The sequence below is a fragment of the Hydra vulgaris genome, chromosome 11, assembly GCF_038396675.1.
Source record: "Hydra vulgaris chromosome 11, alternate assembly HydraT2T_AEP".
In the NCBI taxonomy this organism is placed as follows: Eukaryota; Metazoa; Cnidaria; class Hydrozoa; order Anthoathecata; family Hydridae; genus Hydra; species Hydra vulgaris.
The window spans coordinates 44,137,501-44,152,500 of NC_088930.1; the positions used below are offsets into that span (position 1 = coordinate 44,137,501).

General features: G+C 27.3%; 1 protein-coding gene across 1 annotated transcript in view; it reads right to left on the reverse strand.

The window, feature by feature from the left end:
- The window catches only part of LOC100205210 (histone-lysine N-methyltransferase, H3 lysine-79 specific), a 59,099-nt gene that overhangs the window by 12,402 nt on the left and 31,697 nt on the right, over positions 1-15,000 (reverse strand). The window contains exons 3-4 of the mRNA XM_065808935.1: positions 12,090-12,155; positions 10,766-10,858 (exon numbers count right to left, since the gene is read on the reverse strand). Coding sequence (XP_065665007.1) covers positions 10,766-10,858; positions 12,090-12,155 — 159 coding nt within the window. The remainder of the gene's footprint in view (positions 1-10,765; positions 10,859-12,089; positions 12,156-15,000) is intronic.

A 15,000-nucleotide genomic window follows, 5' to 3' on the forward strand; every position in this document is an offset into this window, starting at 1 on the left:
TATGTATCTATATATATATATACATATATATATATATATATATATATATATATATATATATATATATATATATATATATATAAAGGTTAGAAGAAACAAACTCTGACTTAAAAACCCTCTGCCTTGAGTCTCATGGTTGAGTAAAGGCTAGAGATAGTGTCTTGATAAAAATACTCATCTTGGGTAATGTTAACTGCATCCAGCTACTGTCTTGTAGAAAGCCTCCTAGACAAAGACTTTAGGGGTAAGCGGAATAATTCTGCTGACCAGCCTAAACCCCTTCTTCATCTATTAGGCTGGAATAGATTTTCACACCTGTATTACATTGTTTCCTGCCTAGGACAATGAATGCTGGATCTTCTTGACTTTTCTTATTGATTTTTGCTAGTGCCTCCTTGATAGTGGTTATGCAACTCTTTCTGTTATCTCTTAATGATGGTACAGCTCAAAAACTTAGGTTAATGGTTCTGAGGCTGGCTGGTAGTAAGGTTTCCTGAACTCAGTGGTAGTTCTCAGAGAGGCTGCGCCCACCAACAGCTGTAAAATACCAGAGTATTTACAGCGCCATGTTGGGCATGGAGGGTATCACTTTTAATGATTTTGGTGCGCATTGTCGAGACCACATAATCAGCCCTAAGTTACGACTTTGGGTTAATTACAGGATTAAGACAACTGCATAGCTCAATTCTTGGGATGCTGTGCTCTATCTATGAATGAGTCAAGTTTTCTTTAATTTAAAGCATGTTAAAAGTAACCCAATACATTAAACATATAACCATCTCCATTACCTAACTGTTTTAATATCTTTTACAAATATTTGTGGTCTGCAAAGTAACATCATTTGAATTTCACCTCTTGTCATCATTTGAATTTAATCTCTTGCCAAATTCACCTGATTTGCTTGCTCTTTGTGAGCCTTATTTAAATTTACTAGGCAGCGAGGCTAGGGCTATTGCACTTGATATATCTATATATTTCAATAAAGTTTGGCATACTGGTCTTCTTCATAAGCTTACTTCATAAGTTTCATTAGTGTATCTGGGAAAGTTTGAGATAATCAAATGGTTTCTTTCTAACCGCCTTATTAAAGTAATTGCCAAAGGCCAACTCTTTACTTTATTTCCGGTAACCTCTGGGGTACCTCAAGGTTCTATCCTAGGTCCAGTTTTGTTTATTATCTACATTAATGATCTTCCTGACAATCTTAGATCTACAGTGGCTCTATTTACTGATGACTCAACTTTATACTCATGTCTTAACAATAAGTCTTTTTATAATTTAATCTATTTTTTCAATCGCTTAGAACAGGCAGCCAAACTTGAATCTGATCTCACTTCTATAACAGATTGGGGCTCGCAGTACCTTGTAAATTTTAACTCCAACAAAACTCAGTTATTTAATGCAAACAACTATCACAATACAGTCAACATTTCTATATTGATTACATTTCTATATGAATGGCTACCCTCTCACTGAGTCCTCTTCTTTAGGTCTTCTTTGTTTATCGTTCACTACTGACTTCTCATAGAAACCATATATACAATCGATTATTAAATTAACATCTGCTAAGGTTGCTTCTCTTTATCATGCTTGCCATTACCTTACTTCTGACTCCATTCTCTACCTCTACAAATCTCTTATTTGCCCCTGTATGAAATACCGCTGTCATATTTGGGCTGGTTCTTCTAAAAATCTTTCTCTTCTAGCAAGGTCCAAAAAAACGCATTGTAAATATAGTTGGACCTGCTCTATTTGCCAAGCTTGAATGTTAATTGATGTGAAAAACACACACACACATATATATATATATTTATATACATACATACATATATTAAACATAGTTTGACCTGCTCTATCTGCCAAGCTTGAGCCTCTCTCCCATCCTCATAACCAGAGGCGTGGTGGCCCCAGAAGCTAAGCAGGATTCCCGCATGGGCTTTTCACTTTTTCATCTAAATATGGGCCTTTTGGCAAATTTTAATTTTTTCTACATTTTAAAGAAATTCCAGAATCATTTAAAATATTTATGTTAGCACAAATTAAATTTTATTAATCACTTGATTTTTAACTTGATTTCAACTTTGAGCGCAATTATATTAGTATTTTGCATAATAATAATATTGCTCTGAAAACAAAGTAGATGTTTTAAACGTATTATGATATTTTTTTCATGAGAAAAATAATGAACCCATAAACGGTTTTTAACGATCATAATGTTGACAAAATAAATTTAAGAAAGTCCGCAGACCCAACAATAATAATAGCTATTATTATTGTTGGACTTAAATTAACTTAATTTAAAAATTTAACCCCAAAACATTTTTCTTAAATGAGTTATATCGCAATACAATTACTATAAAGCAATTGTATTGCGTTTTAATTCATTTAAGAAAAATATTTTGGTGTTAAATTTTAAATTAAGTTTTATATAAATAAGGATCGAACTCATGTTTTGCATTTTTGTAAACTTTTGAAACTGATATAAACTTCTTTAATAATAAATAAAATTTTTTATTTTTATACAGTTTATATTCTTGTATGTAGATAAAGAAATCACTCTGTAATATCCTGTCCTCAGACAGATTTAAAAAAGGATGATGAACTGCTAAATGAAACTACATTATAAAAACTTTTATGTTTAAACTATGTCAATAACGGCACCATTTTTAGAGAGGGCATTTTAGCTGTTGCGAGTTTATCCTAAAATGTTAAAAAAAGTTAAAACACCGAATTAAACCAAGAGCATAAACTAAAAACAATTTTCTCATAAAATAAAAAGAATTTTTTAATTTTCAAGATTTTCGATATTTATTTTAGAAAAAAAATTATATATAATTTAAAAAAATTTATATTATTGTACAATAAAACAAATATCATTATATAGTAATAAAAAAATTACAATATTTGATTTTTAATTTTGTGTTAAGCTATGTTCTTCGAACAATAAAATACTAATTGTATTTGCTTGCGGTAAAGTTGCGTTTTAAGAAAATCAAAACAAAAACGTGGTCGCTGCATCGTGTTGTTACCATTTTTTATTTTGAAGTATTACAAACAATATTATTAATTACAAATAGTATTATCACAACTTGTTGGTTTTTATTAAGGATTTATTAGAATAAGGTTAGTTATTATATATATATATATATATATATATATATATATATATATATATATATATATATATATATATATATATATATATATATATATATATATTTTCGTATGGGCCTTTACATAAAGCATATATGGTAAAATCCCGCATATATAGGCCTTTTAATAAAAATCCCGCATAGGCTTTTTAGAGCCACCACGCCCCTGCTCATAACATAGCATTTTTTTTTTTTTTTACAAATAATATCATGGTCACTGCTCAAAGGAGCCATCACCCCTAGTTCCATCAACCAAAACTTTTTGCTTGACTCACCACTCAGCAAAGTTTTACCCTTTAACTATATTTGTCCCAGCATGCTCTAAAAACGTTTATTTGTCTAGTTTTTTTCTCTGCATTTCAACCCAATGGAAACCTTTCCCACCTTCATGTTTTCCTGACTCATACAACATACAACCGTCTTCTGTCAACTGTTTATTCTTTGTTTTCTAGTAACTCTAAACTTAATAGTGGCTGCTTGCAGTCTTGTTGGGAGTGAAACTGAATTTAAAAAACAAAGTTTGCCAAAGAAATATTCACACTTTTCTGGGAATTGGACTATAAATGATGAAGGAATACACATCAGACAGCGAGCAACTAGTAAAAAAAAAAAGCTCCTCTAAATGATTTGAGTACACATTAAAATGAAAAAATCACATTCCTTTTTAAACTTGTCAATTTGAACATCAGTAATCTTTCTCTTACTTTTGAGTTAATTTAGATCATAATTCAATAAAAAGTCAACATCAATCTTGCTGATTGAAAACCTGTTTGCACAATTAAATCTATTTTTAATAAAGATATTGTAATTTTGGTGCTTGCAAGAACATCTAATCAAATGAACTTCACATAGAAATTGCATAATAGTTCTTCAAATGTCACCAACAGAAAAGGAGTCATTGGTTTACCAGTTTGAAAATAAACTATGAGAAAAAAAACATTAATATTGAAATAGTAATATAGATATTCGAAAAATAATATGAAAAGAATTTCAATCTCAGAATACTTTTATACTTTTGTAATAAAATAAAATATATTATACATAAAAAGCAATACAATTCAATTAGGACCAAATATTATGTAAGGAAAACACTAGAACTGCCACCGATTTCTTCAAACAATATTTGTATATATAGCGTTTTTTGAATTAAATAGCATTGTCCCTATTCTTTTTACCACCACTGTATTTATATATATATATATATATATATAAATATATATATATATATATATATAAATACAGTGGTGAAAAAAAAATTCTTTAAAAGTATATCGCGTTGGGTCTTAAAGAAACAAAATTATATAAAAGTTTCAAAACAAATCATTATATTTTATAAAATTTCTATTTTAGATTTTACTGCCTCAAAAATGACATTTTTTAACTAAAAATGAAAAATATCAGTGTATGAAATGTCACAATCATTTATTAGGGAATCATATGAAAAAATGTGCATGGGTCTATGGAGGCTCAAGATATACTTTAAAAAGTGGCTTCTCTCGAAAAGGAAAAATAGAAAAAAATGATTCAGAGGAGAAAAAGAAACATAAGCTCCAAGAAAAAGAACTGCTTTATCATTGCAAACTGCAATGCTCTTATGTAGAAAAATGTCTCGCAAAATCTTTAAAGGAGTGTTCACAATGTCATTCCATTCTTAAATCTGTATTTACTAAAATGGCTTGTCGCATTGATAACAAAAAGCTGACAATGATTCTTCCTGCATCTGCAACATCATTCTCTGATTCTTTAAAAAAAAACACTCTTTTTTGGTTCTGGTTTAGATGAAATGTTTGTTTAATGCATGACTCTTTTTTAGAACTTACACTTTATGCTATTTAAAATATACATTATTATTGTATCAAAAAGTATGTGTGTGTGTATATATATATATATATATATATATATATATATATATATATATATGTATATATATATATATATATATATATATATATATATATATATATATATATATATATATATATATATATATAACTTTATTTTTATGTTTTATAGTAACCCCTTTGAGTCAAATTTTTTTGCTGACCTCTAACAGTTCGAGGTCAGCAATTTATATATTATAGCATATATATAAATTCAACCTTTTTAAAAACAAAAAATTTGATTGCATTCACCTTTTGGGGATTTTAAAATTGTAAAAGAGGTATATTTTTAATTAGTTTGTCATCTAAGATGTTTAGAGATATTGATTCAATAATTGTTAAATAATTTGATTGACATTAGTGTAACCCAGAACTGAAAGTTTAATTGTGTAGTGTTTAAGGGGGTATGTGTTTTTGAGGGGAATCTACCTGTACAGTAGTCTCTTGCTTAATTGCGCACCCAATTAGTTGTGCATCCCAGTTAATTGCGCGTTTAGGCCCAAAATATTTGTTTTCCAATTTTTTACTGAGTTTTTTGTTAAAAGTGTAATTAGATCAGAAAACATAACTATTATTTTCCTGTGTTAAGTTAAAAACTAGTTTTTATCATAAATATTTTGAGATAATGATTTTATCAGAATGTAAATAGATAAATAATTCGAATTCAAATCGAAGTAAATGATAAATCTTGTTTTAAACAGATAATATAAGTTTTAATGATTTATCAGTCAAGTCTCATTGAAAAAACTTTAATAAAAAAACTTCATTTTAAATTTAGCCGTCTATTCACAGTTCTCTTATTCCAACTTTTTTATCCTTACTTCTTATGGCAAAAGGCAAAGGAAAAAGATTATCAGAAGATCAATGAGTCGAAATTATAGCTAAACTTAAAAAAAGTGATGTGCCAAGCAAACAAACGATTGCAAGAGAATATAATGTAACTGAAAATTCAATTTGATCACTCTGGAATTATCAAAATCAAATAGAAAAAAAGAAGTTTACTAATGACAGAAGAAGCTAGAAAAAAAGTGTTTTGATTATCGTCTGGAAAATTTGAAGCAATAGTAAATGAGCTATATATTTGGATTGATGCATTGCGTCATTGTCAAAGTTGTCAAAGATGATCCTGTTCTTCTTCAGCAACTTGAGGACCTTTACTCAGTTATTAAAATGTACAGACCCGAAAATGTATATAATATGGACGAAACTGGACTTTTTTTCGCTAGCAGCCAAGATATTCTCTGTTAATGCCTACTGAAAGCTTAGTAACTACAAGAGGTAAAAAAAAAACTAAAGAAAAACTGAATTTAGTTGTTTGCTCCAACGCAACAGGATCTCACAAAATACCCTGTTCTATGATTGGAAAAGCTGCACGACCTGCTTGTATAGTCGGTAGAACATGGCCTATACCGTATTTTTGTCAGAAAAATGCATGGATGGATGTCTCTATATGTTAGAAATGGTTCAATGAAGTCTTTTATCCTGAAGTTAAACGCAAAACTGGCTTGCCTGTTCTTTTATTATTAGACAATGCACCTGAACATTTTGAGGCATTTGAGTAAAATCTTGTAAAAATTGTTTTCTTCCCTCCAAATTGCACAAGTTGGAAGCAACCATGTGATATGGGGATTATTGCGGCTCTCAAGAAGCGATATAAATATCTATATCTCTCAGACATATTGTCATATTACAGCCTCGATATAAATACAAAGGAATGTCTGAAAGAAAGTAGTCTTTTGTGCAAAAGAGGTGCAGCAGGAGTTGAATACGGGAAGCCCCAACATCTTCCTGACGCTTAGGGAATATGATCAGTTTGGAAGATATCAGCAATTTTGAATCAATTGACTGTGAAGATTTTCCAACGTATATTGAAGCAATCAAGGAAGATGTTAAAGATTGTTTGTCTCTCAAAGAAAATAATGATAATGCAGTTGCTATGGAAAACAATTCTGATGAAGAAGAAGCTAGTAATAATGATAGCCGATGGTACAGACTTCTTAGGTATTGAATTTATACATTTATCTCTGATCGATATTGGCAAGCAATTAAAATGTCTAAAAACTAAAGCAATCTTAAAAGACGACAACAATAAATTAATGAATAGCTACAAATAACTATCATCAAACATATGGTCAGTAATTATGAAAATAAACGAGAAAAACTGCAGAATGCATATCAGCATACAATTCATGACTTTTTCCGTCATGCATAATATATTTCTTAATAAAGATTTGTTTATATAGTTAACAATTTAGTTTGCTAAATTTTTTCTTATCTTTTTCTTATTTGTGCACTCCTAGTTAATCCTGCACCGCAGTGCCTATTTCAATTTGCGCAATTAAGCCAGAGACTACTGTAACATTACACTGTAAATTGCAAAATAACTTTTTTTAAACAACAAATAAACTTTTTTCCAATGAAATTTTTAGATGAACTTAATATTTTTTTATATAAAAATCATTTTTATATTTTTAATTATGGATTGATGATTGACCTAAATAATTCATTGAGTGCAATAAAGTTCATTAAATACAAGTATTGTATTTATTGTCAAAATCGTTGACAAGTATTGTATTGCAAGAATGTAATGCAAGTAAAACATCATAATGAAATAATACAAAAACATTACACAACAACTCAAATAAACATTAGAAATATTTAATTGAGTTGTTGACAACTCAATTAAAACATTAGAAAGGTTTAATTGAGTCGTTGCTTCGCATCCTTAAATGTATTCTGTATAAATTTCAAAAATTAGCTTATAAAAATCATTATCAAAGGTTGGCCAAAAACTTTGAATATTTGATAAGCCCTTAATACTAATAAATAAATAAATATATATATATATATATATATATATACATATATATATATATATATATATATATATATATATACATATATATATATATATACATATATATATATATATATACATATATATATATATATACATATATATATATATATATACATATATATATATATATATATACATATATATATATATATATATATATATATATATATATATATATATATATATATATATATATATATATGTATATATATTAATCCATTTTATTAAAAAAAATTTTAATATTAAATGATTATTTTTGAAAGTTTAATAAAATTTTTAATTTATATTGATAGATTAAAAGAATAATAAGAAACTTTATTGACTTTAACAAAAAAAATTAGAAACTTTAAACCAAATCTAAATATTAATACTCTAGTTTAAGGTTGCATTATGTCATTTTAAAGTAGTTTCTAGGCTTTTCTAAATGCATTTCTAAAAGTTCATGTAGTCTTCCAAACTAAGTCTGCAAGCAAACTAGAGCTGACAAACCTTTCTTTATCTTCCAAGGAGAGCTGTTGTTCTTTATTTATTTTACAATTATTATTATTAGTTTTAACGAATAAACTTTTGTTTATTGTTGTTTGTTTTTTTAATGGTTCAGTTTTGTCTTTGGTATTTATCAAAACATTTTTTGTTGCACTTTTTAGACCAATTGAAAAGAGTTCAAGTGCTTTAAATTAAAGAGACAGACCTAGGTCTGTCAACAAGATGAAATTAATAATCTACAAAATGTACAAAATGCTGCCAACCAAGGAAGAATGCATTGTATAGTAAGAAGTAATAATATTCCAGATTATAATTATTCAGGAGAAATGAAGCAGATCATTGTGGTACTAAGAAATTTCCTGATGGAACATATATTCTATGTTGCCATGGAAAGGTAGTTTTGCCTCGACTTCACTATATGCTCCAGCTTTATAAGATTTATTTACAGCCAGTTATATAGATAATAACAGCGTTATAAATTTTTTTAAATACTATATGCAAAATTTACAACCCCCTCATTTTGGAAAGGACAGAATTTTTGTTATGGCCATAACTTTTAAACATTAAAAGATTATTATATAAAATTTAAAACCTGTCGATAAAATTAAATTTAATATAGCTAAAGTTTATATTTTATTAACTCATTGCCCTCACATTATGAGGAGGGGGGAGCAAACTTTTTTGGGGTGCTTTTGTAGGGTCCAATCACTGCGATGCAAAAATATTTTCCAAAACATTCTCATTTCATGTAAGCATGAACATACTTGAATTTAGAGTTTACACAATCCCTGAAAATGTCATATCTTTAATACCAAAAAATCTTGTCTAGGCTACTGAATGTAAGTCTTTGAATTATGTCATGCCCATGCATCATTACTTTGTGCACAGATTGATTCATGCAATACAATCGATAAAGGAATAAATATAGTCTAACAGTGTCACAATAATAATTCTTAAATTTTAAGCCGCATATTTCATATCCTGAAGATAGTGTAATCAACATAATGTAAAATCAATGAGTAAAAATGAATTTTTTAATAAATATTTAGTGTCAATGCATTGCCACTTTACTCTTAGCAATTTAAGCATCAATGCATTGACACTTAAATTGCTTAGAATCTTATTCAATAAACTTTTATTATTTTAATAAAAAAAATATCCATGGTTGCATTATTTTCAAAATTTGCTCTTTATTTGCAGCAATAACATTCCAAACTTACTTTTTAAATATCTTTAACTCAATTACTAAAAACTTAAATTATTTTAAAAGTTACAGAAAATCTAATAAAAGAAAAATTGCAACAGAGGGCCTTGCTATGTTATTTATGTTAAAAACATTATTTACAAATAAAATAAATTCAGATGAAACTAAAAAATAAAGTTTGAACTTTTATAAAACCAAATTTTTTTTATCGAAATATTAATATTTAGCAACAAGAAAAACTTGTCAATTTTTTTTCAATACAACGTAAATGAATGAAATGTAAAAAAAAATAACAATATAAACAAAATAATCTAGTAAGCATGTAAATATTTACTTAACTATGATAGTTTTATAAGTTCCATTTGTTCAGATATTGAAAATACAACGACAACCGGCAACAAAACATTACTTTAAAATACTTTACTTTTAACTAACTTAGCTTGACTCTTAAAAATTTAGTTGTTTGGTTTCAATATAATTATTGGTTTCATTATTTGACTGATACAGTGTTCATTGAAAGCATGTAAGCTTAAAACAAGCTAGCTATTTCACTTTTTCAACAGAATTATCATTTAAACTTATAAGGCTTTTATTCGACCTTTTTATTTTATTTTACTAGAAATAAAATTCCTTTTAAACATTAAAAATATGTACTAAGTGTACATTAAAGTTGTTTAATTAAGACAAGTGCTAATAACACATTTTAATAACACAAGTGTATATAAATTATTTTGTAAAAAAATAAAATAAATACGCATTCAAGAAATAAAACAAAATTTTATTTATTTATTTACTTATAGACAAAACATGATAGTGTCAAATGTCGAAAAAAATAAACAAATATTTTTATATTATAAAAAACCGGAAGCTAAGAAAACGTTACATAATAACATTTCTACATTGTTTTGAGTTAATTATTCAATTAAAACAATTTTGCTTAACTTTTTTTAGTAAATTGTGGAGTTCAAAAAAGTTAAAATCAAGAAATATGATAGTAAATAAAAAGAATGCCATCAAATACTCCATGGAAACCTAATGGAGTTTTGAGTAATGCATTTAGCATTTTTTATTCATTACAAGGCCTGCAACAATTTAACTTAATTAAACTTTCATTTAAACATTTGGTTATTTAAAAAATGATTATTTGAGAAATATATTAAATAATATCAAAAAAATGACTTACATATTCACAATTTTTTATGATTTCCTTTTGCTGAATATATTCTTGAGCATGTTGCTCATTCATTGTAATATAAGAAACTTCTTGCACTGGAGCCTAAATAGAACTCTAACAATTTTATACAGACAAAAAACTATTGAAGAATTAAGGTAATGCTTTGACACATGGGTAACACTTTAACATGTAGGTAACAATTACATGTGTTAGATGTTTTTACTCGCCACCCGTTGACTATTGTTTAAATTAGTTTAACAGATATTGTAGTCAGATGTTTAATGAACAAATATAACCATTTTTCTGCATAATAGTAAGTATAAATAACAACACAATATGACGGGCATAAATTAAACTAATTTCTAGCTTTTTTGTTACTTAAAAAACTTTAGTCAAAAAATAATTAAAACCAAACTATGACGTGTTTTTATGATGTTGTTTCTAAATACTAAGCATTTGAGTTTTTTTGTTGTTGCTTTTTTTGCTGTGAGATTTTGTTGAAGCCAGATATAGAGTCATTAATGTGTTTTAGAGCTTATATTATAGCTTGACAATTCTTTGAAAAAAGCTTTTAACCATATACTAACTTTTTAATGCTGCTAATTTTTAAATTGAAAATGGAGGTGCTAGTATATAGTAAGATGTTTTTTGTTTTGTTTGGCAAAACTACAATGATAATTTCACCTCTCACAATGTAAATTAACATATACAGCACAAAATATACTAATATCAATGTTACCCCATATAGAGAGTAATATTGACTGTTGCACACTAACAACAAAATCATTTATCTATCATATATTCATGACTAATTAAATTTTTCATCAGTTTGACAGCATTATGGTTAGTTAAAAGGTAAAATTATTTCACATCAAAATAATTTTGTCACATCAAGTGAAAATATATTTTCTAAAAATGTGTCAATGTTATATCACTTTACCTTATACAACAAACTAATTTTTTTTTATAAGCACGCAGTTAAATTGGACTTAGGCCTAATATGCTTAAGATTTTCCCAATTTGATTCTGAAAATACAACCCTTGAAATCTTATAAATTTTAGTTTTGCACAAGAGTGTTGTACCTTGATTCATTTAAAAGCACGTGATAACCAAACTTTGATGAGATAAATAAAATTCATAGAATGAAGCTGTTCCAACGTTCAATAAAAAAAACTTTGGAACAAATTTGCAGCTAAACAAGCCTTTTACTATTAAAATTTCATTAAAAAAAAGGTTTGTTTACTACCTTTATGCTTATAAAAAACATACAACTTTTTTGCTTATAAAAAGAGTATATAAAGTTAATAAAATTTTTTTCAAAAGCAAACTCACATAGCATATTTTTTGCGGCTTTTTACTGTGAACTAGTTTCTTTTTCTCCAAATCTTTACAAGGAACCTAAAAATAATTTATAAAATTAATAAATAAAAAGAAAGGTTAAAAAGATAATTAAGATAATTAAGAATATTTTTGTCATGTTCAGTAAATTATCTATATATTCCTACACTTTGTAGACACATGTTAGCAAATATTGTTTGACACATGTACACATTGTTTGACCATGATCACATTTAGTAATAGAATAGGCACTGACCATGATAAAATTTGATTTTTTTTTTAAACCCAATTGTGAATAAATAGTCAAATTAACAGGGGTTACTAGCAAGAGCTAACAAGTTTTATTTGTTTGGTTTTCAAAAAATTTTAATGCTTTAAAAAAAAAATGAATAGAATAAAATAAGTGTTGTAACTGTATTTAGGTGAGACATGAAACTGCATATAATTTCAGCCTATAACAGCTGTTACAGAAGTTTAATAATTAAGGTTATATAAAGTGGTTTTTAGTTAAGAACCTAGTTCCAATATTGAAGAAAGAGCTGTGAAAATTTCAATATTTTGCTTAAATTTAGGGGATTAACAATATCCTATTTTTGAGAAAGAAAAAAAAAAAGTAAACAAATATAAAGAGTAGTACTGTACAGCAGAATTATGTTTTAAATTCTTTCTTTTGTTTTTTATTATTACTTATTCTACTTGATTCTTTTTTTTGTTGCAAAAAAATTAAAAACTCTGTAAATTAAAAACATTCTTTTTCTATTCAATCTTATTATTACTCAAATTTCCTAACTCTATAGGTATAATAAAGGTATCAAAAACACATAAGCAAGTATTTATTTTATTAAGATGGATAGACAATATGGGATGAAAACATAAAACATAAACATCATCACTAGGAATGCGAAGTCCTATCAATTTTCAGTAAATAAGTAATTTTCAAAATACATATGGGAATATGGGACTAAGGAATGCACTGCGATCACCAATAACATTTCGGAGAGCCCGAGACCTGCACTAATGCCACTCATCAGGGGCGTGTCCTTGCAACAGATCTCACCGCCTGCACTCTACAAATTACTTAACTAAAATTATAAGCTTAAACTTTATTAACTTTTACTTTTTTGACAATCCCGAAATCCTGGGAAATTTCGGAGATTTATCCTGGGATTTCGGGGTGAACAATTTGTACGAAATCCGGGGATTGCCATCCCTAGAAATAAACGAATAAATGTAAGAAAAAAATTAACAAAATTTCTAATAGTTTAAGGGTACATAGCAAATTAGTTTCTTAATTATATAGACAGATAAAAATCATGAATAAATTGCATATTAAAACTTTTAATTGTTGTTAAATTGTTATAAAAGATATTTTTTTCAACGACTCTAAAAAAAAGAATTTAAAAATTGTATAAAAAATTTATAAAAAAAAATTTACTTTAAACGTACAGGGCGTGCGACTGCACACACTTCCTGGTAAGGCTTGATATATATATATAGTTATCATAAAAATATTTTTTTGGTAGACATATATATATAAATATATATATATATATAAATATATATATATATATATATATATATATATATATATATATATATATATATATATATATATATATATATATATATATATATATATATATATATATATATATATAGGGTCAAATCATTATATTTCAACCAATTTAAAGAAAACTTTGTGGGGCACCATCTCTGATTTTCCTGATTTTTACATATTGTTATGTGCATCATTTAGATAGGTTAAATTTGAAATTTCAGACTTCCAAGTACAACGGTTCGGAAATTATAGCCTTACAAACATGACACAGTGGCCCCCCTCGATTTACAAATGGTCAAAACAGACTACTTTAGAGCTGTATAACTTTTTTCTCACTTTCAACGAGTGTCTCATTTTTTCTAGAACTAATTTCTGGATAGTTCTCTCTTTAAAAACGTGGTTCTTATTAACTTACGTTAAATTAGAAAAAAATTATGACCTCCTCAACTTTGGAAAAAATCATAAAATTGCTAAAATATGCCAAAATGAAACTAACTGTAGCATTATTCTGTTCATCCGCAAGTCTTTACAGATAGCTTTTCTGATTAGCTACTACTGTCTGCAATAAACGGGCAAAATATAGGCAGATTGTTGCAGTTTAGAGCCTAAATATATCTAAAAGCAAAATGTCCTCTTGCCTATAAAGTCCAATTTTCAGCCATTTTAAGATGCTTATAAATTTTTCTAACACTTTGTTTTGATCTAAGATTAACAGCATATAAGACCATTAGATCTAACTATCTGAAAATGCAAACATTATAAACTTGTCAAATCCACACCAAAAATGCCAGCATTTTTAAATCACCCTATTTTTCAATCATCAACGGTTGTATGTGTTACTAGAAACCAGTGCCCCTCTAATCTGCCAACTGGCCTATGTAAAGGGTGGAACTAATTATAAGACATTTCTTAATAAAAGGAAAGATATGGTTGGTTGTCCTCTCCTTGATCTGGTCTTTATAGTAGATAGGGGCATAAATAAAGTTCTCACTCACTAAGGTGAGGGGGAGAGGGGGAGGGGGTTTGGGGTGGCACCAATCAAAGGGGGAAGAAGGGCAACCAACTTACAAAGGTATAAACATTCATTTTGTAGCATGAAACATACATAATTCATTTTCTAATGAATATACAGTTAAAGCCATTAGATCTTTATTGCATTTTTTCATGCTTTTACCATAAGATTCAAATTTTCATAGTAACTATCAAAAATGTGTGCGAGATTTTCCAGCAAATATACAATGTAATGGTCTTAAAAGGGAATTAACAAAAGTTAATTAAATTACTAAAAGTTAATTGAATTTGATATATATATATATATATATATATATATATATATATATATATATA